This window comes from Siniperca chuatsi, linkage group LG17 (assembly GCF_020085105.1).
Source record: "Siniperca chuatsi isolate FFG_IHB_CAS linkage group LG17, ASM2008510v1, whole genome shotgun sequence".
Taxonomy (NCBI): domain Eukaryota; kingdom Metazoa; phylum Chordata; class Actinopteri; order Centrarchiformes; family Sinipercidae; genus Siniperca; species Siniperca chuatsi.
This window is the reverse complement of record NC_058058.1, coordinates 1,656,761-1,683,971: the sequence shown is the minus strand read 5'-3', so window position 1 is coordinate 1,683,971 and position 27,211 is coordinate 1,656,761. Positions and strand designations below refer to the sequence as shown.

The window sequence follows — 27,211 nt, the reverse complement described above, 5'->3', positions numbered from 1 at the left end:
CTTTGATTTGGTTTGGTACAGAAATGTATCTTCTGTCTATCTGTTGGTCCAGGAGGTGAAAACAGGATTTTTATTATTTATATAAATTAGTCTTTGAAGCATATAAAAATATAATATTTTAGAAATGAATTTCTCTGACTCAGGACATTATTATTAGTCTAAATTATTGCTGCTCTTTTTGACCACGGCTGCTTGTTAATTGATAGCTCATCATGCTGCTGCCGGTGCTGGTCTGGTCTGGCTGTGCTCGGGCCCCCTTCAGATCGGATCTCTCTTTTTCAGGCAGTAATTTATGCATGTCAAGTTCAGGTAGGTCAAATCACACACTCAAAATTCATGGTCACATACACCAGTGGTTTCCAACCTTTTTGGTCTAAGGTCCCCCCACAGCCCTGTCAGTTGAACTCACGTACCACTTCATCGATTCCCACCTATCATGTACCAAATGTGTAACACTATTGATTATATATAAGTGGATGTTATTACAACATTTTTTTCATACAGTTGAAGTGTCACTGTTAAGGTTGGTTTGGTCAGCCATCATTCTACCACTTAGAGTGAACCTGTTTAGACTTCTCTGCTCGCTTGCTAACTAGTTTTCATGCACTCTTACATAATTACTACAGGTACAGTGGTGTTCAGGTGTTACAGCTGCCTTAATATGTAAATTAATTCTTTTAATCTAATCATAATTTCAGTTTTTTCAAATTAGTTGAGCTACTTCGCAATCTTTCCACGTACCCCCTGGTAACTGCAGAAGTACCCCCTGGGGTACAAGTACCCAGTGTTGTGCAAGGTCACACTTCATAAGAGCTCGCTCAACGCTCAGTTCACACAGATTAAAATGAACTAGTTCACATTCATAGTTCACAATTTTGAATTTTGAACCAGAAAATTAACCAGTTCACATTCATTTCTTCCCTTTTTTCCATTACAAAATGCTGAGTTTGACTTGAGCTGTTGGCTCGTGGTCTTACCCTTCGTTAATGATTTCTTGGGATCATCATTCACTCGCAGATATGTCCCAAGACTGGTCAGATGCTTCAGCTTGATGTGTTGTTCCAAAACTCTATGACCCATCAGATTCTGTGACCCAAATCACCGGCATGCCGGGTGCCATAAAGCACATTGCGTGAGCACGTTCAATGAACGCATTCATGCACAACACTGCAAGTACCCCTGGTTGCGAATTACTGTCATACATAATCATACAACACCTACTGAAATTCCTTCTCTGCATTTTACCTATCCTAAGTATTATGAGCAGTGTGCGGCCACTGTGCAGCACCGGGAAACGTACTCCAGTTCTAAGGAGAATCAACCAAACATACGTACATGGTTTGATGGTGGGGGAAACTGGAGCACCCAGAGGAAACCCACGCAATAATGGGGAGAACATGCAAACTCCACAGAGAAAGGCCCTGCCCTGCACGGGAACCCAACCCAGGACCTTCTGTGACATCGACAGTGACAGCACTAACCACTGAGCCACCATGCTGCCACAGGTTTGATGCAGATTGGGTTCAACATTCTGGACCTGAGAAGACACCTACTGTATGTGTCCAAACCTAAATTAAATTTTCTGCCTGTCGTCAATCAGTTTGTTCAGTGACAAGTACTGTATGAATTGTGGCACAGAATATATTGTGTTTATGAAGCGTCAGTGTTTCTGCCACAGAAAACATTTGTTGCATTGCAGATATGGAGCTTCAGTGTCCTGAGATTTCAGTGTGATGTGTGGACGTTGATGTTTCATATGTTATGAATTTGGTTTGTGTCTCTTCAGGTTGGTAAGGTGGACTGTTTGAACTTCAGGAGGAAAACTGGTATGTGTGTGTTTCTTGGTTTTATATCCCAGTGGGGACATCAACATGAATACACACTAACCCATGGGGTCACTGTGGGGACAGAAATTGAGGTCCCCGTGGGTAGAGACGGCTTTTTGAGGGTTAAGACTTGGTTTCAGGGTACAGGTTACAATTAGGTTATGGTTAGGGTTAGGGTAAGGGGCTAGGGAAAGCATTATGTCAGTGACTGTCCCACACGGGGTCAGTGAAACAAATGTGTGTGTGTGTGTCCTCAGTGAACTGTATCAGTCTCTGCAGTAGCTTCCAGCTGCAGCAGGCAGTTCAGTTTCTGTTCAGTCTGACTGAGGGAGGTTTTTGTACGACGCTTTTTCACTGTGTGAACACAGCTTGACTGTTGATAGCATGAAAACTCTGACAGTAGTAAACTGCTGCATCTTCAGCCTGGACTCCACTGATGGTCAGAGTGAAGTCAACTCCATTCCCTGCTCCACTTCCACTGAATCTGGAGGAGATTCCAGAAAATCTTTCGATGTTACGTAGATCAGAAGTTTAGGTGCTTCTCCGGTTTTTTGTTGGTACCAGGCCAGGAAATATTGTGAACCAGAGTATTGAGTAGCTTTTGGACTGGCCTTACAGTCAATAGAGACACTTTGACCCAGCTGCACTGCTTTGGTCAGACAAAACTCGTCACTATTGTTTGATTAGTCCAAACCAGTTGGTTGTAGTATAAGGCCAAAATGTTTTGTCACAATCGATATGAATGCCTTCATGACTGAAACTATATTCTGCTATAGTCATTACAGATTTGTCTGTAATTAAAAACCTTTGGAACAAAATCCAATGGTAGGAACACTTTAATCTAATCATCGAATCATCTCTTATAAATAAGTATGAAAAATAATTTAAACATCTGAAATAACAGCAGTATGTCATCAGCATAGAAAGACACAAAAAGAGTGTGATCTTCATATTTAACCCTGGAAAATGTATATACTGCTTCTGCTGAAGTGTTCAACCACAAAGACAAATAAAAGAGATGACAAAAGGAAAGAATTTAATTTTTACTGATTTACATGCTACATGAATCATTTAGGGTTTCAACCATAAAATATATTTCTTTGCTGGAATACATTTTGTCAGTAAATCCTAATACAAATATATATATATATATATATATATATATATATATATATATATATATATATATATACTATATATATATATATATATATATATATATATATATATATATATATATATATACTGTCAGCTCAATGGCAAGAAGTCAGCTCAATGGCAAGAACAAGGCCCAGGCAATAAACAGCTACGCCCTGCCAGTGATCAGATACCCTGCGCGGAATAATAAGGTGGCCAAAGGAAGAGATACAGACCACAGACGTTAAGACGCGAAAGCTCCTCACCATGCATGGAGGGTTCCATCCCAAATCCAGCACCCTGAGACTGTACGCTAGCCGTAAGGAAGGCGGCCGTGGACTAGTGAGTGTGAGAGACTATCCAGGATGAAACATCCAAGATCCACAAGTACATCCAAGATAAGGCCCCAACAGATGACGTGCTTAGGGAATGTCTCAGGCAATGGGGAACAAAGGAAGACGTGCTGGAGGAAGGACCATCATGGGAGGACAAACCCCTACACGGGATGTACCACCGAACATAACTGAAGTGGCTGATATCAAGAAATCCTACCAATGGCTAGAGCGGGCGGATTGAAGGACAGCACAGAGGCACTCATCATGGCTGCACAGGAGCAGGCCCTGAGCACCAGAGCAATAGAGGCCCAGATCTACCACACCAGACAAGACCCAAGGTGTAGGCTGTGCAAAGAGGCCCCTGAGACAATCCAGCACATAACTGCAGGGTGTAAGATGCTGGCAGGAAAAGCATACATGGAGCGCCATAACCAAGTAGCTGGCATAGTGTACAGGAACATCTGCACTGAGTATGGACTGGAAACCCCGAGGTCAAAGTGGGAAACACCTCCAAAGGTGGTAGAGAATGACCGAGCCAAGATCCTGTGGGACTTCCAGATCCAGACTGACAGAATGGTAATGGCGAACCAGCCTGACATCGTGGTGGTTGACAAACAGCAGAGGAAAGCCGTTGTGGTTGACGTGGCGATACCAAGCGATGGCAACATCAGGAAGAAGGAACATGAGAAACTAGAGAAGTACCAGGGGCTCAGAGAAGATCTGGAGAAGGCCTGGAAGGTGAAGGCAACAGTGGTGCCCGTGGTCATCGGAGCACTAGGGGCAGTGACCCCCAAACTGGAGGAGTGGCTACAGCAGATCCCTGGAAGAACACCAGACATCTCGGTCCAGAAGAGTGCAGTACTGGGAACAGCAAAGATACTGCGCAGAACCCTCAAGCTCCAAGGCCTCTGGTAGAGGACCCGAGCTCTCAGGGACGAGACCACCCGCGGAGGGTGAATGACAAAGTTTTTTTAATATATATATATATATATATATATATATATATATATATATATATATATGTATATGACATGAATGTACTGCCTGTCTAAAATCTTGTTTTTATCTACCCATACATTACAGTTTATTCATTTTATCATTACTGTACACTTGCCTACCACAGTATTATATTATATAGAATATATATATCATATTATATTCCTATATATTTACTTCTGCACTATTTTATATTTTCAATTCTCTTTTACTTGCATGATTTTCGTTGAGCATTCTTGGAGGGAGTCTGAGAACTAAAAAAATTAATTAAAAAAGACAACTGCTAATGACTACTTCACTGTAATTGTTGTGTATATGACAATAAATATCTTGAAACTGAGTTAGACTTTATGGCAGAAAGCTTCTATTGGATTGCATTAGGCTTTACAGGTGTACCTAATAAAGTGGACACTGAGTGTATATCTCTGCTTCATCAATAATGTAAAATGTTTTGGGTCTAAAGAGAACATTACTGTTTTAAAGTGTTGTTTCAGTTTTTTTGTATGCATTTCTTGAATGTGTTAAATAGCTAATTAACCTATGTATCCTTCAGTTTGAATTCTCTGCTTACTTTGTGTTAAATTCTGGTTTCTTCTTGACTAATTCAGTATTCTCAGTGAGTTTGAAAAAGAAGTTGCCTCAACAAATCAGTCCAAGATTAAACATTTTCTCCAGAACAAATGATTCAGAGTTTTGTGTTACAATTCCTTGATGAACCATTTTTTTCCTGATTGAAACTTTGCTGTAAAACAGTGTTTGAGTAAACTGTAACAGTGTGGTAATGTCTCAAACACTGTTAGTCAGCAATAATAAAATACTCTGCTGAATTGAATGAAAAATATTTCCACAATAAAAATATAACTTTTTAACACAATCATTTCAATCGTTTTCTTTCAGAGACGCTTCTAATGTTTTAGCTTCAGTGCAGCTGTTGAGTCAGATCAGTTCCTCTCCAGCTGAGGGAGATTTTTGTACGACGACGTATCACTGTGTGAACGGGTAGCTGTTACTCTGCTGACAGTAGTAAACTCCTGAATCTTCAGCCTGAACTCCACTGATGGTCAGAGTGAAGTCAGTTCCAGATCCACTTCCACTAAAACGACCTGGAACTCCAGATGGATGGCTTGTAGCTGTATAAATCAGGAGTTTAGGAGCTTCTCCAGGTTTCTGAAGGTACCAGCTCAGCCAGCTACTAACACTCGTACTGGTTTTACATCTGAGAGAGACAGTCTGTCCTGGAACAACAGACTGAGATCCAGGAGACTGAGTCAGGACGATTTGTCCTGATGAACCTGGAAAACATGAAAAAGAGGAGAAGGGTTATTGAGACAAATCCAGCTTGGAGAAAGATGATCAGCATCCAAACAGAAGAGTCTCATTTCTTTAACATGGAGAATAGATGGAAGAAGGTAAATGCTGCTCGTTTCAGTGTTTCTCCATCACAGCAGAACATCATTGTGGTGAACCTGGTTGCATCCTGAAGCAAAGTTTTCAGAAGAGAGTCTCACCCTGAACAAGGAGCCCCAGGGTGGCCAGCAGTGGAATCAGTGACATCATCATTGTGCTGCCGGCGTGTCAGTGGCTCTGAAAGGCCTGGACAGCCACTGATCAACACTGGCCTCTTAACGGCTGGGAGCAGAGAGGCAGGACAGATATGCAAACACACAGAGTCAGTGAACTGTAGCTGTCCTCAACATATCATGGTGTTTCCTCCTCAGTGCTGGGACCGCTGGCTGTTTGAATCATCCTCATGTTGATTAACAGAAACTCAGGATGCTGTGTAATATTTACAAATTCAGCTTTTGAAGTAAGCTTTCCTTTAACATTTACTAAATCATGTAAATGTCTTATTGTGATAAATTGTTTTTCAAGAGAGATCTGGCCAAGAGGGCAGCATGAAAACAGCATTAGGTCAATAAAGAGAATACAGACAACATAAATAGGCCAAGACAGCAGTCACACGCTACACTACAAATCATACAGAATCTACAGTGAAGATGCACATTCAGGTAATTGAAACTGAAAAGTAGTTTTTAAGCAACTTACTTAATTTTACAGAATGTTATTTTTACCTTTTTTACTCACCACAACACTGGACCAAACATTATTAATGTTGTAAAAGACGTGAGATTAAATATAGATTATAAGAAAATATCAAATATATATTTTGTATTTAATTGCTGTCATTAGAAGAGTAAGTTACAGTAAACGTCTACATCGACTGCAGAGATATATTGCCTTCTGTGTCACAGTGTTAAACTGGTTCAGTCCTTATCTGTCAGGCAGACGTGATGTTGTCTCACTTGGTCAACATTCATTAGCTACGGTCAATTATAATGTTGGCGTCCCCCCAGACTCCATCCTGGGTCCTCTGCTGTTAAGACTTTCCATGCTGTGGTTGGTCAATAGTAGGAGACATGGAATTACTTGTTATGTGTAGATGACAAACAGCTGTGCAGTGCGTCATAATCACAGCAAGAGGAAGTATTCTAGGAAAACAGTAACTTTATTTAAAAATTTACTATTAATCACTATTACTTTGATTTGGTTTGGTACATAAATGTATCTTCTGTCTATCTGCTGGTCCAGGAGGTGAAAACAGGATTTTAATTATTTATATAAATTAGTCTTTGAAGCATATAAAAATATAATATTTTAGAAATGAGTTTCTCTGACTCAGGACATTATTATTAGTCTAAAGTATTGCTGCTCTTTTTGACCACGAGTGCTTGTTAATTGATAGCTCATCATGCTGCTGCCGGTGCTGGTGTTATCTCTCTATGAGGGTCTATTCGTGTCAGGTCTGGCTGTGCTCGAGCCCCCTTCAGATCAGATCTCGCTTTTAAAAAAAGTAATTGGTGAATGTCAGATTCAGTTAGGTTTACCATACATCCAATGCAGATCGGGTCCAACATTCTGGACCTGTGAAGACATCGACTGTATGTGTCCAAACCAGGGGCGATTCTAGGATCAGACCTTTAGTGGGGCTCAGCTCCTAACGAGACTGAACAGATCCAATCTTAACTTCACTATCTGTCCACTTTCTCACCTGATTCTTCCTGCTCTCTCCCTCTCTCTCTCTCTGTCCTCTTTCTCTATATCCTCCTCTCTCCCTCGTTGCACTAACAATCACACACAAACATATTGTATGCAGCTAGAAAATACAGAAGTAAGTGTTACTAGAAGTAACATCATTTTGACCTTACTCTCTCACCTGAACCTGGCTGTTTTGTGGAAAAAAAAATTCATACATCCATCTGTGGAAAAACAGACATTTCTTTAGGGTTATATATGAAATTGAAAAAGGGCTTTAGCGTAGCCAACGTCTTTACTGCCTCTGCAAAATCATGCTGAATCTTAAACAGATCAGAACAGAGAAAGGTGGTTCCAATGCTTCAATTCACTGTCCATACATGTACTGTAAATATACCAGAATAGGAAACACTGTGACAGTACTTTAATTAAAGTAATAAAGGGCATCAGTTAGCTCGTTAGCTGGCAAGTGTGCAATGCAAGCAGACTAGCTCAGAGAGCTAACATTAGCCGATAATCTCAGCTAACAACTATTCACACCATGGAACTATAACCAGAGACTATCTAAGTCTTAAATCAACTTTGCGATAACTCTATGACCCACACAAACAACGTAAACTAACGTTAACAGAAAGTATTTACAACCACGAAAAGTGAGCAGGCTAAGAAACCGAACTAAGTGACGTGTTCTGTCTGTCGATCTCCTCGCTCGTTTCAGTAATATGGACAGCTCCTCACTTACTCACCCCCTAATTTAGCCATATTTCACCATTTCACAGCACAAACGCCCACCTTCTTAGCTGTGGGGCTCACAGTATTTATATGTCAAAATATTTATACACCAAAAAGCATTAAACCATTTGCCAGCATACAGTGCATGAGATGAAATTTAGGTGTGCTTCAGCCCCCCTAAAAAGGGTCTAAAAATGCCCATGGGGGCAGAGACAGCCCTTTCTGCCACAAAAGATTCAGTTGTATTCATATTAAATATTTTGGCGGTAAAAAAGGTACATAGGTAGGCAGTGGACCAAACCACTGTGAGGCATGTAGCAAAGTTATTGCTAGGGACATTTCAGTAGTCGCTGGATATTGGTAGGGACATGTCCATACCGTCCCTACCAAACTCGATGCCCTTGACCTCAACCACCATCCCTCCTCTGAGGCCTCATTTGAGCTAAAATACAGAATAATGCACCTACAGCTTTTCATGCAATTTCTACAATTTAGATGGAAAACAAACCCAAAACCTTGAAGAGGACTTGTGTACCTCTACAGAGTCTTTGACCCATGTCTGTGCACATTTTGGACACACAGGCACATAATGAATCTGTCAGTGTGGCAGTAAAATCAGGTGTGAACTGTTTAAATACCATTCTAATGTATATAAGTGCATTATATAAAACTATACACACCTTTAATAAGATCAAATCTCAGAGGAGCATCAAGGCCTCAAACTCATTAGTTGGTTAAATCGAAACACTTTCTTTTGTTCAAAAACTGTCTCTCTATTCACACACAGCTGTTGTGATGACGTATGAGGGGACATAAGAGGCGTTTGGTAAACAATCAGTTTTTTCAGTGACATGTACTGTATGGATTGTGGCACAGAATACATTATGTTTATGAAGCGTCAGTGTTTCTGCCACAGAAAACATTTGTTGCATTGCAGATATGGAGCTTCAGTGTCCTGAGATTTCAGTGTGATGTGTGGACGTTGATGTTTCACATGTTGTGAATCTGGTTTGTGTCTCTTCAGGTTGTTAAGGTGGACTGTTTGAACTTCAGGAGGAAAACTGGTATGTGTGTGTTTCTTGTTTTTATATCCCAGTGGGGACTATAACATGAATACACACTAACCCATGGGGTCACTGTGGGGACAGAAATTGAGGTCCCTGTGGGTGGAGACGGCTTTTTGAGGGTTAAGACTTGGTTTTAGGGTACAGGTTACTATTAGGTTATGGTTAGGGTAAGGGGCTAGGGAAAGCATTATGTCAGTGACTGTCCTCCACGGGGTCAGTGAAACAAACATGTGTGTGTGTGTGTGTCCTCAGTGAACTGTATCAGTCTCTGCAGTAGCTTCCAGCTGCAGCAGGCAGTTCAGTTTCTGTTCAGTCTGACTGAGGGAGGTTTTTGTACGACACTTTTTCACTGTGTGAACACAGCTTGACTGTTGATAGCATGATAACTCTGACAGTAGTAAACTGCTGCATCTTCAGCCTGAACTCCACTGATGGTCAGAGTGAAGTCAACTCCATTCCCTGCTCCACTTCCACTGAATCTGGAGGAGATTCCAGAAGATGTTTCCGATGTTCTGTAGATCAGAAGTTTAGGAGCTTCTCCAGTTTTCTGTTGGTACCAGGCCAGGTGGTATTGTGAACCAGAGTAGAGAGCAACTTTAGGACTGGCCTTACAGTCAATAGAGACACTTTGACCCAGCTGCACTGCTTTGGCTGCTGGCTGAGTCAAGACAACATTTTGTCCAACAGACCCTGAGGAGAGAGAAGAAACACGGGACATGAGACGGTGAGGTGAAACTCAGCTACACTCCAAATGATTTTCACATCACAGAAAAATGATTTTCCTCACCCTGAGTGAAGCAGAGGAGAGTCCAGATGAGGACGGAGAGCAAAGTCATGTTTTTGATGAGGAGGATTTCTGTGGCTTCTGTTGTCATGAAGGACAGCTGTCAGTCATCCAGTGTTCAACTCTCAGGACTATAAACTCTCCCAGAGCACTGGAGCATGGTGCTGCTGATGCAAAGTGGCTCTCTATGGAAATGCTCTGACTGACTCCAGCAGGGACTTGGATTACTCTGACGATGCTGTTTCTCAATGGATCAATACATTTTCCAAAGTATTGATTAGTAATGTGTCAGTGATCATTTTCATGTGGATTGGTTTTGATGACTGCAGATACATTTTCTTTAAGAGTGTCTTTTTTTGGTTTAATTTAATGTTAAAATAATTAAAATGTCACATTTAAATAAAGGAAAAAACACATTAAAATGTGATTAATTCTGAAAATTGTGTCCCTGTTTGATCAATATAATATGAAATAGTTCATTCTTTAAAAACAGGAAGTGTTTATGTTGAGTTTGTTGTGTTCAAAGTCAGAGAGCCGTGTCTCTCTGCAGTGAGAGGTTTTTGTACAGCGACTCAATCAGTTTGTATCACTGTGGAGGACTTTTGGTGGAGGAACCAGACTGGATGTTGGAAGTAAGTTAAATTTTTGATGTATTTCATTAATTCATGAGAAACATTTCCTTTTCTGCAATTATATTTTTCTCTAGAAATTGAAATATGCGATTATGTATCTTAACTTCCAAATTTTGCCATGCAGTGTTGTCTAAAAAACCAAAGTGCAGTTTTGTATTATAAATTAAATCATGAATGTAATGACTGAAATTGCTCGGAGCAGAGAAGTCGTGCATTTCGATTTTTAGATTAAAGTTGAAACTTGAGGACTTTTGTCAGACAAAGTCAGAGAGCCGTGTCTCTCTGCAGTGAGAGGTTTTTGTACGACGACTCAATCAGTTTGTATCACTGTGGTGGACTTTTGGTGGAGGAACCAGACTGGAGCTTGGAAGTAAGTTTCTGCACAAATATTAAATATCGTATCATCAGTTTAGGTTTTAATTTCTGTGTCTGAACATTTGTAGTAGATATAAATTTCTTTATAGACTCAGTCTTATTGTTCATTTCTCCTCTTTAACCACAAAGTTGAACTCAAAGCAGCTTTACTAAACTTCTCTTTAAATGTTCCATTTCATTTGTGAAATGTGAACAGCTTGGACTGTAGGAAAGATTAAACAACACTTTAATTCTCCTTTTCAAACTGCTTTGAAGTTGAGTAAAAATTATTTTGAAAAGCGTGAATGAAGATAAAAATGTTGCCAAATCTCTGATCGTCTAAAATGGCTCAAATTGTCTTTTATCCTCAGTTTGAAATAATGTCGACAATTCTCTGATGCTATTTGTATTTTTAAATCTGTCTGATGAACAGTTTACCTGGTCGTCGGTTATTGTTGTCTGATAATGTCCTTTAACAGTGCATCTGATTAACTTTTGCCCTTTTGACAGTTTGACAGTAAATATGTTTGTATAAATGTAGCAGGACTTTGAATGAAATCATAGATGACTGAAAAATATATTCAAACTGGATTTCGATGTTTTCTTCAAATAATATAAAAAACGTGTTTTTTTGTATTTTAAAGTTTAAAATACGGTTCTTTTATTTCCAGTGTAGTTTGATGTCTTTCAGGTCATATGAGGAGTCTTTCTGTGCTCATATGCATGAGAGCTTTCTTAAAGGGAAGTGAAACAATGTGTGAGTGAGTGACTGGTGGAGCAGAAAAACCATCTGACAGAAACTCCTTAAAGGAGAAAATCCACTCTCACACAGTAAAGGTGTCCAAGTTGCTGGTGTTTGATTGACAGCTGTGTGGTCCCTGTCCTCTAAGCTGATTGGTGTCTCCTAGGTGATGTCCGTCCCACCCTGACGGTGCTGCCCCTCCAGCGAGGAGCTGCAGCAGGGGAAGGCCACGCTCATGTGCCTGGCCAACAAGGGCTTCCCCTCAGACTGGAGTCTGGCCTGGAAGGTGGACGGCAGCAGCAGCAGCAGCAGCAGCAGCTGGGAGGAGAGCAGGAGCCCAGGGTGCTGGAGAAGGACGGCCACTACAGCTGGAGCAGCACCCTGAGGCTCCCTGCAGACCAGTGGAGGAAGGTGGGCTCTGTGACCTGTGAGGCCACCCAGGGCTCCCAGACTCCGCTCTCAGAGACGCTGAGGAGAGACCAGTGTCCCCAGTCCTGACCTGACTCACTGGGACTCTGCTACTGGTTTAACTCTGATACTGCTCTCACTCTGCACTCTGCAACTGTCTCTCTCTTTTATTTGACATGTTTCAATAACAATATTTACTAGCTTGTTGCAATGTTTCAATATAATTTCAATGTTTCCAGATAATAAAGACGTTTTCATCAAATCAGTTGGTTTCATTTTTTTATATCATAGTGGCTGAATGAGTTTCTTTAAATGGTAACACTGACTGTATGAAATCCAGACAAAAACTGAGCTCACAAAAATGTTGTAATTTCTCCATGATGACTTTAGGAAGAATGAGTAACATTACATAATGTATAGCCATACATACTTTATATTAAGAGACTTTATACAGTCAGACAAAACTCGTCACTATTGTTTGATTAGTCCAAACCAGTGATGGTTGTAGTATAAGGCCAAAATGTTTTGTCACAATTGATATGAATGCCTTCATGACTGAAACTATATTCTCCTATAGTCATTACAGATTTTTCTGTAATAATAAACCTTCGGAACAAAATCACATGGTAGGAAAACGTTAATCTAATCATCGAATCATCTCTTTTAAATAAGTATGAAAAATATTTTAAACATCTGAAATAAAAAGCAGAATATCATCAGCCTAGAAAGACACAAGAAGAGTGTGATCTTCATATTTAACCCTGGAAATATTTACATACTGCTTCTGCTGAAGAGTTCAACTGCAAAGACAAATAAAAGAGATGACAAAAGGAAAGAATTTTATTTTTACTGATTTACATATTACATACACACATACATACATACATACATACATATTATATATACACACACACACACACACACACACACACACACACAAACAGTAAATATAGTATATATAAAGATGGGTAACAACTGACAGGAAAAGGCAGCATGAAGTGTGTTAGTATGGAGTCAGGCCACCACGAGCCTCCAGAACAGCTTCAGGGCTCCTTGCCAAGTCTGTGGAGCTCTACTGGAGGGATGAACACCTCCTCCACAAGATGTTCCCTCAGTTATATATACAACCTTTATTAATCAGGTCATCTGACTGAGATCAGACAGACCTGAGTACAGCAGGTAGAGAGAAACACCAACTAAAGGACATACAGCATCAGAGACAGTCAGAGACGTCACTACACAGATCTGAAGATGAGAGTTTATATTATATCATTTGGTCTTATGGAGATGGTGGTGGAGATCCAAACAGATCAGTGAGCACTGGTGCACCGAAGCATCTGCATTTGATATGCTTCTCCACTCTTTCATTTAGCTTTTTCTTGTATATATATATATATATATATATATATATATATATATATATATATATATATATATATATTTATACTACCTATACATGAGTGCACTGCCTGTCTAAAATCCTGTTTTTATCTGCCCATACATTACAGTTTATTCATTTTATCATTACTGTATACCTGCCTACCACAGTATAATTTTATATTTCATTGTATTATATTATATATACTATATATATCATATTATACTCCAATATTTTTACTTTTGCACTATTTTATATCTTTTATTCTCTTTTACTTGCATGATTTTCTTTTTATACATATTGTTTGAGCGTTCATGGAGGGAGTCTGAGAACTAAAAATATTAGTAATATTAATTGCTTCACTGTAATTGTTGTGTATTTGACAATAAATAACTTGAAACTGAGGTAGACTTTATGGCAGAAAGCTTCTATTGAATTGCATTAGGCTTTACAGGTGTACCTAATAAAGTGGACACTGAGTGTATATCTCTGCTTCATCAATATCTGTCTAAAATCCTGTTTTTATCAGCCCATGCATTACAGTTCATTCATTTTATCATTACTGTACACCTCCTTACCACAGTATTACATTTTGTTTCATTGTATTATATTATATATACTATATACATATATAATATTATATTGCTATATTTTTACTTCTACGCTATTTTATGTCTTTGATTATCTTTTACTTGCATGATTTTCTTTTTATACATGTTGTTTGAGCGTTCATGGAGGGAGTCTGAGAACTAAAAATATTAATTAAAAAAGACAATTGCCAATGACTGCTTCACTGTAATTGTTGTGTATATGACAATACATAACTTGAAACTGAAGAAGACTATGAAAGTAAACTTCTATTGGATTGCATTAGGCTTTACAGGTGTACCTAATAAAGTGGACACTGAGTGTATATCTCTGCTTCGTCAATAGTGTAAAATGTTTTGGGTTTAAAGAAAACATTACTGTTTTAAAGTGTTGTTTTGTTGTTTGTATGCATTTCTTGAATGTGTTAAATAGCTAATTAACCTATTTATCCTTCAGTTTGAATTCTCTGCTTACTTTGTGTTACATTCTGGTTTCTTCTTGACTAATTCAGTATTCTCAGTGAGTCTGAAAAAAGAGGTCGCCTCAACAAATCGGACAAAGATTAAACATTTTCTCCAGAACAAATTATTCAGAGTTTTGTGTTACAGTTCCTTGTTGAAACATTTTTTTCCTGATTGAAACTTTGCTGTAAAACAGTGTTTGAGTAAACTGTAACAGTGTGATAATGTCTCAAACACTGTTAGTCAGTAATAATAAAATACTCTGCTGAATTCTATGAAAAATATTTCCACAATAAAAATATAACTTTTTAAGACAATCATGAGTTTTCTTTCAGAGAAGCTTCTAATGTTTTAGTTTCAGTGCAGCTGTTGAGTCAGATCAGTTCCTCTCCAGCTGAGGGAGGTTTTTGTACGACGTTGTATCGCTGTGTGAACGGGTAGCTGTCACCCTGCTGACAGTAGTAAACTCCTGAATCTTCAGCCTGAACTCCACTGATGGTCAGAGTGAAGTCAGTCCCAGATCCACTTCCACTAAAATGACCTGGAACTCCAGAGTGACGGGTTGAAGCTGTATAAATCAGGAGTTTAGGAGCTTCTCCAGGTTTCTGAAGGTACCAGTGAAGCCAGCTGTAACCATTACTATAAACACTTGAACTGGTTTTACATCTGAGAGAGACAGTCTTTCCTGGAACAACAGACTGAGATCCAGGAGACTGAGTCAGGACGATTTGTCCTGATGAACCTGGAAAACATGAAAAAGAGGAGAAGGGTTATTGAGACAAATCCAGCTTGGAGAAAGATGATCAGCATCCAAACAGAAGAGTCTCATTTCTTTAACATGGAGAATAGATGGAAGAAGGTAAATGCTGCTCGTTTCAGTGTTTCTCCATCACAGCAGAACATCATTGTGGTGAACCTGGTTGCATCCTTAAGCAAAGTTTTCAGAAGAGAGTCTCACCCTGAACAAGGAGCCCCAGGGTGGCCAGCAGTGGAATCAGTGACATCATCATTGTGCTGCCGGCGTGTCAGTGGCTCTGAAAGGCCTGGACAGCCACTGATCAGCACTGGCCTCTTAACGGCTGGGAGCAGAGAGGCAGGACAGATATGCAAACACACAGAGTCAGTGAACTGTAGCTGTCCTCAACATATCATGGTGTTTCCTCCTCAGTGCTGGGACAGCTGGCTGTTTGAATCATCCTCATGTTGATTAACAGAAACTCAGGATGCTGTGTAGTATTTACAAATTCAGCTTTTTAAGTCAAGAAAATCTTTCCTTTTGCATTTACTAAATCATGTGAATGTCTTATTGTGATAAACTGTTTTTCAAGAGAGATCTGGCCAAGAGGGCAGCATGAAAACAGCATTAGGTCAATAAAGACAATACAGACAACATAAATAGGCCAAGACAGCTGACACACGCTACATTACAAATCATACAGAATCTACAGTGAAGGTGCACATTCAGGTAATTGAAACTGAAAAGTAGTTTTTAAGCAACTTACTTAATTTTACAGAAAGTTAATTTGACCTTTTTTACTCACAACACTGGACAAAACAATACTAATGTTGTAAAAGACCTGAGATTAAATATGGATTAAAAGAAAATATCAAATATATATTTAGATTGTAATTGCTGTCATTAGTAGAATAAGTTACAGTAATTGTCTACATCCACTGCAGAGACATGTTGCCTTCTGTGTCACAGTGTTAAACTGGTTCAGTCCTTATATGTCAGGCAGATGTGATGTTGTCTCACTTGGTCAACATTCATCAGCTACTACCAATATAAATGATGGCGTCCCCCCAGGCTCCATCCTGGGTCCTCTGCTGTTAAGACTTTCCATGCTGTGGTTGGATAATAGTAGGAGACATGGAATTACTTGTTACGTGTAGATGATAAACAGCTGTGCAGTACGTCATAATCACGGCAGGACGAAGTATTCTAGGAAAACAGTAACCTTTATTTAAAAATTGTTTACTATTGAATCACTATTACTTTGATTTGGTTTGGTACAGAAATGTATCTTCTGTCTATCTGTTGGTCCAGGAGGTGAAAACAGGATTTTTATTATTTATATAAATTAGTCTTTGAAGCATAAAAAATATAATATTTTAGAAATGAGTTTCTCTGACTCAGGACATTATTATTAGTCTAAATTATTGCTGCTCTTTTTGACCACGGCTGCTTGTTAATTGATAGCTCATCATGCTGCTGCCGGTGCTGGTGTTATCTCTCTATTAGGGTCTATTCGGGTCGGGTCTGGCTGTGCTCGGGCCCCCTTCAGATCGGATCTCTCTTTTTCAGGCAGTAATTTATGCATGTCAAGATCAGATAGGTCAAATCACATCAGGTTTATGGTCACATACACCAGTGGTTTCCAACCTTTTTGGTCTAAGGTACCCCCACAGCCCTGTCAGTTGAACTCACGTACCACCTCATCGATTCCCACCTATCATGTACCAAATGTGTAACACTATTGATTATATATAAGTGGATATTATTACAATATTTTTTTCATACAATTGAAGTGTCACTGTTAAGGTTGGTTTGGTCAGCCATCATTCTACCACTTAGAGTGTAGCTGGATGTTCCAACCGTTTATCCATTACTTTTAGCTACCTGTTTATACTTCTGTGCTCGCTTGCTAACTAGTTTTCATGCACTCTTACATAATTGTGACAGGTACAGTAGTGTTCAGGTGTTACAGCTGCCTTAATATGTGAATATATTCTTTTAATCAAATCATAATTTCTGTTTTTTCAAATTAGTTGAGCTACTTCGCAATCTTTCCACGTACCCCCTGGTAACTGCAGAAGTACCCCATGGGGTACAAGTACCCAGTGTTGTGCAAGGTCAAACTTCAGAAGAGTTCGCTCAACGCTCAGTTCACACAGATTAAAATGAACTAGTTCACATTCTTAGTTCACAATTTTGAACTAAGTTCACAGAACCAGAAAATAACCAGTTCACATTAATTTCTTCCCTTTTTTCCTTTACAAAATGCTGAGTTTGACTTGGGTGGAGGAACTTTGCAGCTGTTGGCTCGTGGACCTTCTTGCTGTGACGTTGACAGGGACAACGCTAACCACTGAGCCACCATGCTGCCACAGGTTTGATGCAGATTGGGTCCAACATTCTGGACCTGAGAAGACACCTACTGTATGTGTCCAAACCTAAATTAAATTTTCTGGCTTTCGTCAGTCAGCTTGTTCAGTGACATGTACTGTATGGATTGTGGCACAGAATACATTATGTTTATGAAGCGTCAGTGTTTCTGCCACAGAAAACATTTGTTGCATTGCAGATATGGAGCTTCAGTGTCCTGAGATTTCAGTGTGATGTGTGGACGTTGATGTTTCACATGTTGTGAATTTGGTTTGTGTCTCTTCAGGTTGTTAAGGTGGACTGTTTGAACTTCAGGAGGAAAACTGGTATGTGTGTGTTTCTTGTTTTTATATCCCAGTGGGGACTTTATCCTGATTGCATACTAACCCATAGGGTCACTGTGGGGACAGAAATTGAGGTCCCCGTGGGTGGAGACGGCTTTTTGAGTGTTAAGACTTGGTTTTAGGGTACAGGTTACAATTAGGTTACGGTGATGGTTAGGGTAAGGGGCTAGGGAAAGCATTATGTCAGTGACTGTCCCACACGGGGTCAGTGAAACAAACATGTGTGTGTGTGTCCTCAGTGAACTGTATCAGTCTCTGCAGTAGCTTCCAGCTGCAGCAAGCAGTTCAGTTTCTGTTCAGTCTGACTGAGGGAGGTTTTTGTACAATGCTTTTTCACTGTGTGAACAACCACTGACTGTTGATGTTGTGTTCACTCTGACAGTAGTAAACTGCTGCATCTTCAGCCTGGACTCCACTGATGGTCAGAGTGAAGTCAACTCCATTCCCTGCTCCACTTCCACTGAATCTGGACAGAAAATCTGTCCGATGTTAGGTAGATCAGAAGTTTAGGAGCTTCTCCAGTTTTCTGATGGTACCAGGCCAGGTAGTATTGTGAACCAGTGTGGTGAGTAGCTTTTGGACTGGCCTTACAGTCAATAGAGACACTTTGTCCCAGCTGCACTGCTTTGTCAAACCAACGCATTTCGACATGTGGCCTTCTTCAGCGTCAGGCCAGAAAAAATTCCTCATGGACTGAAACATCTGCTCCTTTACACTGGATCTTGTAAACAAATTCTGTCTGGGCTCACTCCACATGGAAATTAAAAATGTATTTGTTCATATTGTTCTATGTATTTACACATGTATATACTACATATGTGCATGAATATACAGTTCGTATAGTAACAATTTTGTCATCTGCATTCATAGCCAGAGCTCTTAAACTAAAATATGTTGTTTGAGGGACAGAAATCTGCTGAAGCTTGAAGAATTTTCAGGATCAGAAATATAAAGTTGGATATCTTCAGCATAAAGAGAAATTCAGCAACTCTGCAACACTGTGTATCTGTTTAATGTGGATAATCATATATTTTATTAGTGCTGTTTGCTCCTATAATGCTTATGTTTTTAAAATTTCATGACAATAAAGATATCATTATTAGAAAATAAAACATTTTTACGTGTGTTATTATTAAATAAATACATGTCTGGTGTCTTGATGTTGACATAATGTTAACAGCTGATTGATAAAATCCACCATGAGTCATCTCTTTTCTGGATGAGATCACGAGGACGATGTCATTGCTTGCTGATGATTTTTCAGAGAAATTATATGATTGAATAATTAGATTGACTGTCAGATATTCAGTAACTCAGCTGAACTTGACATTGTCTCAGAGCAGCAGTTAGATTCCAAAGCCAGCTTTTCTCAACTTATCAGAAAGTCAACATGACAGTGTTTCCAATCAGGTCACACTCTCGTGCTGTGGTGATCCCAAATATGTCAATTAGTCTTTTAAAGTTTTGCATATACATATTTTTATTTTAGTGAAGATAGTTGAGGAAGATCATTTTTACATGCTATATCTTGGGAATAAACATGACTAGCAAAAACTGAGCATGAAATGATGTCAACCACATTTGGTCCTCAGCTTCAACCCCTAAAACATTACCATGTAAATGTCCTGACTATAGGAGGGGTTCACGCACTGAAACAAGTTAAAGTGCTATCAAAGGCCGTCCTTGCTGTGTTCCTCGCTACATGTCAGTGCTAGAAGACTGGAGCTCATTTGTAAAAAGCTGGCAGCCATGATGTGTTAGATGACAGAGCAGAACAAGTGTAGTGTGTGTCTGTGTTTGGACTGAACCAGACGGGACAGCTTTAGTTTGAGAGGGTGGAGGAGGAACAGCTGATGGTTGGGAATTTGACTGTCAGCAGTAACAGTATGTTTGAACACACAATACTGAAATTATATGAATCAAATGCACCAACCACTAAACTGTTTTTGTTGGATAACATGTTTCAGGTAAAGTTTATTTTGTTGTCTTAGAATTTTTTATTTGACTGCAACACTGATATCAGTACCAAATTATTTTTAATAGTTTTTTTCTTACATTTCAATTTTTTGTTAATCTGAACTGAGTTTGCTGTTTACAAAGAAAAATGTAAATGTTTACTCAAAATGTTGCTGTCAAAAAGTGCTGTTTATTTAAATTTTACATATCTATAATGATAAAATTACATCCTTGCTATGTGCGTTTAGACTTAGAGAAGTATTCATTGTCTTTATTAATAAATGTGTTGCTGTCAAACCTCTGTTGTTTTAGTTTCAGTGCAGCTGTTGAGTCAGATCAGTTCCTCTCCAGCTGAGGGAGGTTTTTGTACGACGTATCACTGTGTGAACGGGTAGCTGCGACCCTGCTGACAGTAGTAAACTCCTGAATCTTCCGCCTGAACTCCACTGATGGTCAGAGTGAAGTCAGTCCCAGATCCACTTCCACTAAAACGACCTGGAACTCCAGACTGAAGGGTTGTAGCGTAATAAATCAGGAGTTTAGGAGCTTCTCCAGGTTTCTGAAGGTACCAGTGGAGGTAGCTGTAACCACTGCTACTAACACTTGAACTGGTTTTACATCTGAGAGAGACAGTCTGTCCTGGAACAACAGACTGAGATCCAGGAGACTGAGTCAGGACGATTTGTCCTGATGAACCTGGAAAACATGAAAATGAGGAGAAGGGTTATTGAGACAAATCCAGCTTGGAGAAAGATGATCAGCATCCAAACAGAAGAGTCTCATTTCTTTAACATGGAGAATAGATGGAAGAAGGTAAATGCTGCTCGTCTCAGTGTTTCTCCATCACAGCAGAACATCATTGTGGTGAACCTGGTTGCATCCTGAAGCAAAGTTTTCAGAAGAGAGTCTCACTCTGAACAAGGAGCCCCAGGGTGGCCAGCAGTGGAATCAGTGACATCATCATTGTGCTGCCGGCGTGTCAGTGGCTCTGAAAGGCCTGGACAGCCACTGATCAACACTGGCCTCTTAACGGCTGGGAGCAGAGAGGCAGGACAGATATGCAAACACACAGAGTCAGTGAACTGTAGCTGTCCTCAACATATCATGGTGTTTCCTCCTCAGTGCTGGGACAGCTGGCTGTTTGAATCATCCTCATGTTGATTAACTGAAACTCAGGATGCCGTGTAGTATTTACAAATTCAGCTTTTTAAGTAAAGAAAATCTTTCCTTTAACATTTACTAAATCATGTGAACGTCTTATTGTGATAAATTGTTTTTCAAGAGAGATCTGGCGAGGCCGGCAGCATGAAAACAGCATTAGGTCAATAAAGAGAATACAGACAACTTACTTAATTTTACAGAAAGTTAATTTTACCTTTTTTACTCAAAACACTGGACCAAACATGATTAATGTTGTAAAAGACCTGAGATTAAATATAGATTATAAGAAAATATTAAATATATATTTAATATTTAATTGCTGTCATTAGAAGAGTAAGTTACAGTAAATGTCTACATCGACTGCAGAGACATGTTGCCTTCTGTGTCACAGTGTTAAACTGGTTCAGTCCTTATCTGTCAGGCAGACGTGATGTTGTCTCACTTGGTCAACATTCATCAGCTACTGTCAATTATAATGTTGGCATCCCCCCAGGCTCCATCCTGGGTCCTCTGCTGTTAAGACTTTCCATGCTGTGGTTGGTTAATAGTAGGAGACATGGAATTACTTGTTATGTGTAGATGATAAATAGCTTTGCAGTACGTCATAATTACAGCAGGACAAAGTATTCTAGGAAATCAATAACCTTTATTTAAAAATTGACTATTAATCACTATTTCTTTGATTTGGTTTGGTACAGAAATGTATCTTCTGTCTATCTGCTGGTCCAGGAGGTGAAAACAGGATTTTAATTAGTTATATAAATTAGTCTTTGAAGCATATAAAAATATAATATTTTAGAAATGAGTTTCTCTGATTCAGGACATTATTATTAGTATAAAGTATTGCTGCTCTTTTTGACCACGGCTGCTTGTTAATTGATAGCTCATCATGCTGCTGCCGGTGCTGGTGTTGTCGCTTTCTATTCGTGTCAGGTCTGGCTGTGCCTCGAGCCCCCTTCAGATCAGATCTCGCTTTTAAAAAAAGTAATTGGTGAATGTCAGATTCAGGTAGGTTTACCATACGTCCAATGCAGATCGGGTCCAACATTCTGGACCTGTGAAGACATCGACTGTATGTGTCCAAACCAGGGACGATTCTAGGATCAGACCTTTAGTGGGGCTCAGCTCCTAACGAGAATGTGACATATATATCAATCTTAACTTCACTATCTGTCCACTTTCTCACCTGGTTCTTCCTGCTCTCTCTCTCAGTCCTCTTTCTGTCCATCCTCCTCTCTCCCTCTTTGCACTGACAATCACACACAACATATTGTATGCAGCTAGAAAATGACATATGATCGGATAATAAAGCAAACAGAGTATTTATGACGTAAATAAATGTAAGAGGAGGTTGAGGAGAATCCACATTTTATAACAGTATATCAATATACCGCTTACTAATGTAAAATCATTGTGGAGTCCAGTGCAATGAATGTGTGGAGTTATAATGACTTCCATTATAACTATGTGGTCTTGACTACATTCTCACCTGGTTCTCTCTCTGCGCCGACTCCATCCTGCTCTCTCCTTCGCTCCGTCTCTATCCTCCTCTCATCCTCTTTGTGCTGTTAATCAAGCGTCAAACATAACTACCAAACAGAGTCTTTATAATATAATAAGAGGTAGGAAGATGGGGGAGAATCCATATCAACATTAGTCTAATTGAATATTGAGTTGCTGTGGGCAACGCAGTCAGGTAACATCATTTTGACCTTACTCTCTCACCTGAACCTGGCTGTTTTGCTGAGAAAAAAAAAATCATATATCCATCTGTGGAAAAACAGACATTTCTTTAGGGTTATATATGAAATTGAAAAAGGGCTTTAGCGTAGCCAACGTCTTTACTGCCTCTGCACAATCATGCTGCATCTTAAACAGATCAAAAAAGAGAAAGGTGGTTCCAATGCTTCCAATCTCTGTCCATACATGTACTGTAAATATACCAGAATAAGAAACACTGTGACAATACTTTAATTAAACTAATAAAGTGCATCAGTTAGCTCGTTAGCTGGCAAGTGTGCAATGCAAGCAGACTAGCTCAGAGAGCTAACATTAGCCGATAATCTCAGCTAGCAACTATTCACACCATGGAACTATAACCAGAGACTTTCTAAGTCTTAAATCAACTTTGCGATAACTCTATGACCCACACAAACAACGTAAACTAACGTTAACAGAAAGTATTTACAACCACGAAAAGTGAGCAGGCTAAGAAACTGAACTAAGTGACGTGTTCTGTCTGTCGATCTCCTCGCTCCGTTTCAGTAATATGGACAGCACCTCACTTACTCACCCCCTAATTTAGCCATATTTCACCATTTCACAGCACAAACGCCCACCTTCTTAGCTGTGGGGCTCACAGTATTCATATGCCAAAATATTTATACACCAAAAAGCATTAAACCATTTGCCAGCATACAGTGCATGAGATGAAATTTAGGTGTGCTTCAGCCCCCCTACAAAGGGTCTAAAAACGCCCATGGGGGACAGAGACAGCCTTGTTTGCCACAAAAGATTCAGTTGTATTCATATTAAATATTTTGGCGGTAAAAAAGGTACATAGGTAGGCAGTGGACCAAACCACTGTGAGGCATGTAGCAAAGTTATTGCTAGGGACATTTCAGTAGTCGCTGGATATTGGTAGGGACATGTCCATACCGTCCCTACCAAACTCTATGCCCTTCACCTCAACCACCATCCCTCCTCTGAGGCCTCATTTGAGCTAAAATACAGAATAATGCACCTACAGCTTTTCATGCAATTTCTACAATTTAGAGGGAAAACAAACCCTAACCCTTGAAGAGGACTTGTGTACCTCTACAGAGTCTTTGACCCATGTCTGTGCACATTTTGGACACACAGATGCATAATGAATCTGTCAGTGTGGCAGTAAAATCAGGTGTGAACTGTTTAAATACCATTCTAATGTATATAAGTGCATTATATAAAACAATACACACTTTTAATAAGATCAAATCTCAGAGGAGCATCAAGGCCTCAAACTCATTAGTTGGTTAAATCGAAACACTTTCTTTTGTCCAAAAACTGTCTCTCTATTCACACACAGCTGTTGTGATGACGTGTGAGGGGACATATGAGGCGTTTGGTAAACAATCAGTTTGTTCAGTGACATGTACTGTATGGATTGTGGCACAGAATACATTATGTTTATGAAGCGTCAGTGTTTCTGCCACAGAAAACATTTGTTGCATTGCAGATATGGAGCTTCAGTGTCCTGAGATTTCAGTGTGATGTGTGGACGTTGATGTTTCATATGTTGTGAATCTGGTTTGTGTCTCTTCAGGTTGTTAAGGTGGACTGTTTGAAGTTCAGGAGGAAAACTGGTATGTGTGTGTTTCTTGTTTTTATATCCCAGTGGGGACTATAACATGAATACACACTAACCCATGGGGTCACTGTGGGGACAGAAATTGAGGTCCCCGTGGGTAGAGACGGCTTTTTGAGGGTTAAGACTTGGTTTTAGGATACAGGTTACTATTAGGTTATGGTTAGGGTAAGGGGCTAGGGAAAGCATTATGTCAGTGACTGTCCTCCACGGGGTCAGTAAAACAAACGTGTGTGTGTGTGTGTCCTCAGTGAACTGTATCAGTCTCTGCAGTAGCTTCCAGCTGCAGCAGGCAGTTCAGTTTCTGTTCAGTCTGACTGAGGGAGGTTTTTGTACGACACTTTTTCACTGTGTGAACACATCCTGACTGTTGATTTCATGATAACTCTGACAGTAGTAAACTGCTGCATCTTCAGCCTGGACTCCACTGATGGTCAGAGTGAAGTCAACTCCATTCCCTGCTCCACTTCCACTGAATCTGGAGGAGAGTCCAGAAAATCTGTCTGATGTTAGGTAGATCAGAAGTTTAGGAGCTTCTCCGGTTTTCTGATGGTACCAGGCCAGGTGGTATTGTGAACCAGAGTATTGAGCAACTGTTGGACTGGCCTTACAGTCAATAGAGACACTTTGACCCAGCTGCACTGTTTTGGCTGCTGGCTGAGTCACGACAACATTTTGTCCAACAGACCCTGAGGAGAGAGAAGAAACACGGGACATGAGACGGTGAGGTGAAACTCAGCTACACTCCAAATGATTTTCACATCACAGAAAAATGACTTTCTTCACCCTGAGTGAAGCAGAGGAGAGTCCAGATGAGGACGGAGAGCAAAGTCATGTTTTTGATGAGGAGGATTTCTGTGGCTTCTGTTGTCATGAAGGACAGCTGTCAGTCATTAAGTGTTCAACTCTCAGGACTATAAACTCTCCCAGAGCACTGGAGCATGGTGCTGCTGATGCAAAGTGGCTCTCTATGGAAATGCTCTGACTGACTCCAGCAGGGACTTGGATTACTCTGACGATGCTGTTTCTCAATGGATCAATACATTTACCAGAGTATTGATTAATAATGTGTCAGTGATCATTTTCATGTGGATTGGTTTTGATGACTGCAGATACATTTTCTTTAAGAGTGTCTTTTTTTGGTTTAATTTAATGCTAGAATAATTAAAATTTCACATTTACATGAAGGAAAAAACATATTACAATGTGATTAATTGTGAAAATTGTGTCCTTGTTTGATCAATATAATATGAAATATTAAATTCTTTTAAAAACAGGAAGTGTTTATGTTGAGTTTGTTGTGTTCAAAGTCAGAGAGCCGTGTCTCTCTGCAGTGAGAGGTTTTTGTACGGTGACTCAATCAGTTTGTATCACTGTGGTTGACTTTTGGTGGAGGAACCAGACTGGAGCTTGGAAGTAAGTTTCTGCTAGAATATTAAATATCGTATCATCAGTTTAGGTTTTAATTTCTGTGTCTAAACATTTTTAGTAGATATAAATTTCCACTGGACTGATCTAAATCACTTTAAAGACTCAATCTTATTGTTCATTTCTCCTCTTTAACCATGAAGTTGAACTCAAAGCAGCTTTACTGAACTTCTCTTTAAATGTTCCATTTAATTTGTGAAATGTGAACAGCTTGAACTGTAGGAAAGATTAAACAACACTTTAATTCTCCTTTTCAAACTGCTTTGAAGTTGAGTAAAAATTATTTTGAAAAGCGTGAATGAAGATAAAAATGTTGCCAAATCTCTGATCGTCTAAAATGGCTCAAATTGTCTTTTATCCTCAGTTTGAAATAATGTCGACAATTCTCTGATGCTATTTGTATTTTTAAATCTGTCTGATGAACAGTTTACCTGGTCGTCGGTTATTTTTGGCTGATAATGTCCTTTAACAGTGGATATGATTAACTTTTGCCCTTTTGACAGTTTTGACAGTAAATATGTTTGTATAAATGTAGCAGGACTTTGAATGAAATCATAGATGACTGAAAAGGGGATTTCAATGTTTTCTTCAAATAATATAAAAAAAGGTGTTTTTGTATTTTAAAGTTTAAAATATGGTTCTTTTATTTCCAGTGTAGTTTGATGTCTTTCAGGTCATATGAGGACTCTTTCTGTACTGTTATGCATGAGAGGTTTCTTAAAGGGAAGTGAAACAATGTGTGAGTGAGTGACTGGTGGAGCAGAAAAACCATCTGACAGAAACTCCTTAAAGGAGAAAATCCACTCTCACACAGTAAAGGTGTCCAAGTTGCTGGTGTTTGATTGACAGCTGTGTGGTCCCTGTCCTCTAAGCTGATTGGTGTCTCCTAGGTGATGTCCGTCCCACCCTGACGGTGCTGCCCCCCTCCAGCGAGGAGCTGCAGCAGGGGAAGGCCACGCTCATGTGCCTGGCCAACAAGGGCTTCCCCTCAGACTGGAGTCTGGCCTGGAAGGTGGACGGCAGCAGCAGCAGCAGCAGCAGCAGCTGGGAGGAGAGCAGGAGCCCCGGGGTGCTGGAGAAGGACGGCCACTACAGCTGGAGCAGCACCCTGAGGCTCCCTGCAGACCAGTGGAGGAAGGTGGGCTCTGTGACCTGTGAGGCCACCCAGGGCTCCCAGACTCCGCTCTCAGAGACGCTGAGGAGAGACCAGTGTCCCCAGTCCTGACCTGACTCACTGGGACTCTGCTACTGGTTTAACTCTGATACTGCTCTCACTCTGCACTCTGCAACTGTCTCTCTCTTTTATTTGACATGTTTCAATAACAATATTTACTAGCTTGTTGCAATGTTTCAATATAATTTCAATGTTTCCAGATAATAAAGACGTTTTCATCAAA

At 39.8% G+C, this 27,211-nt stretch overlaps 1 pseudogene and 6 gene segments (V, D, J or C); 2 read left to right on the top strand and 5 right to left on the bottom strand.

Moving 5' to 3' along the window:
* Positions 1 to 1,023: 1,023 nt before the first annotated feature.
* LOC122864598 lies at positions 1,024 to 27,211 on the top strand. The segment is given in 3 exon segments: positions 1,024 to 1,058; positions 10,508 to 10,542; positions 26,705 to 27,211. Coding segments are annotated over 3 exon segments (390 nt in total).
* On the bottom strand, positions 5,153 to 5,998 carry LOC122864616. The segment is given in 2 exon segments: positions 5,153 to 5,586; positions 5,803 to 5,998. Coding segments are annotated over 2 exon segments (360 nt in total).
* On the bottom strand, positions 9,435 to 10,276 carry LOC122864585. The segment is given in 2 exon segments: positions 9,435 to 9,816; positions 9,914 to 10,276. Coding segments are annotated over 2 exon segments (432 nt in total).
* On the top strand, positions 10,746 to 12,311 carry LOC122864636 (annotated as a pseudogene).
* Positions 14,644 to 15,716, bottom strand: LOC122864596. The segment is given in 2 exon segments: positions 14,644 to 15,215; positions 15,432 to 15,716. Coding segments are annotated over 2 exon segments (420 nt in total).
* Positions 19,391 to 21,035, bottom strand: LOC122864610. The segment is given in 2 exon segments: positions 19,391 to 20,575; positions 20,792 to 21,035. Coding segments are annotated over 2 exon segments (372 nt in total).
* On the bottom strand, positions 24,525 to 25,272 carry LOC122864588. The segment is given in 2 exon segments: positions 24,525 to 25,075; positions 25,173 to 25,272. Coding segments are annotated over 2 exon segments (432 nt in total).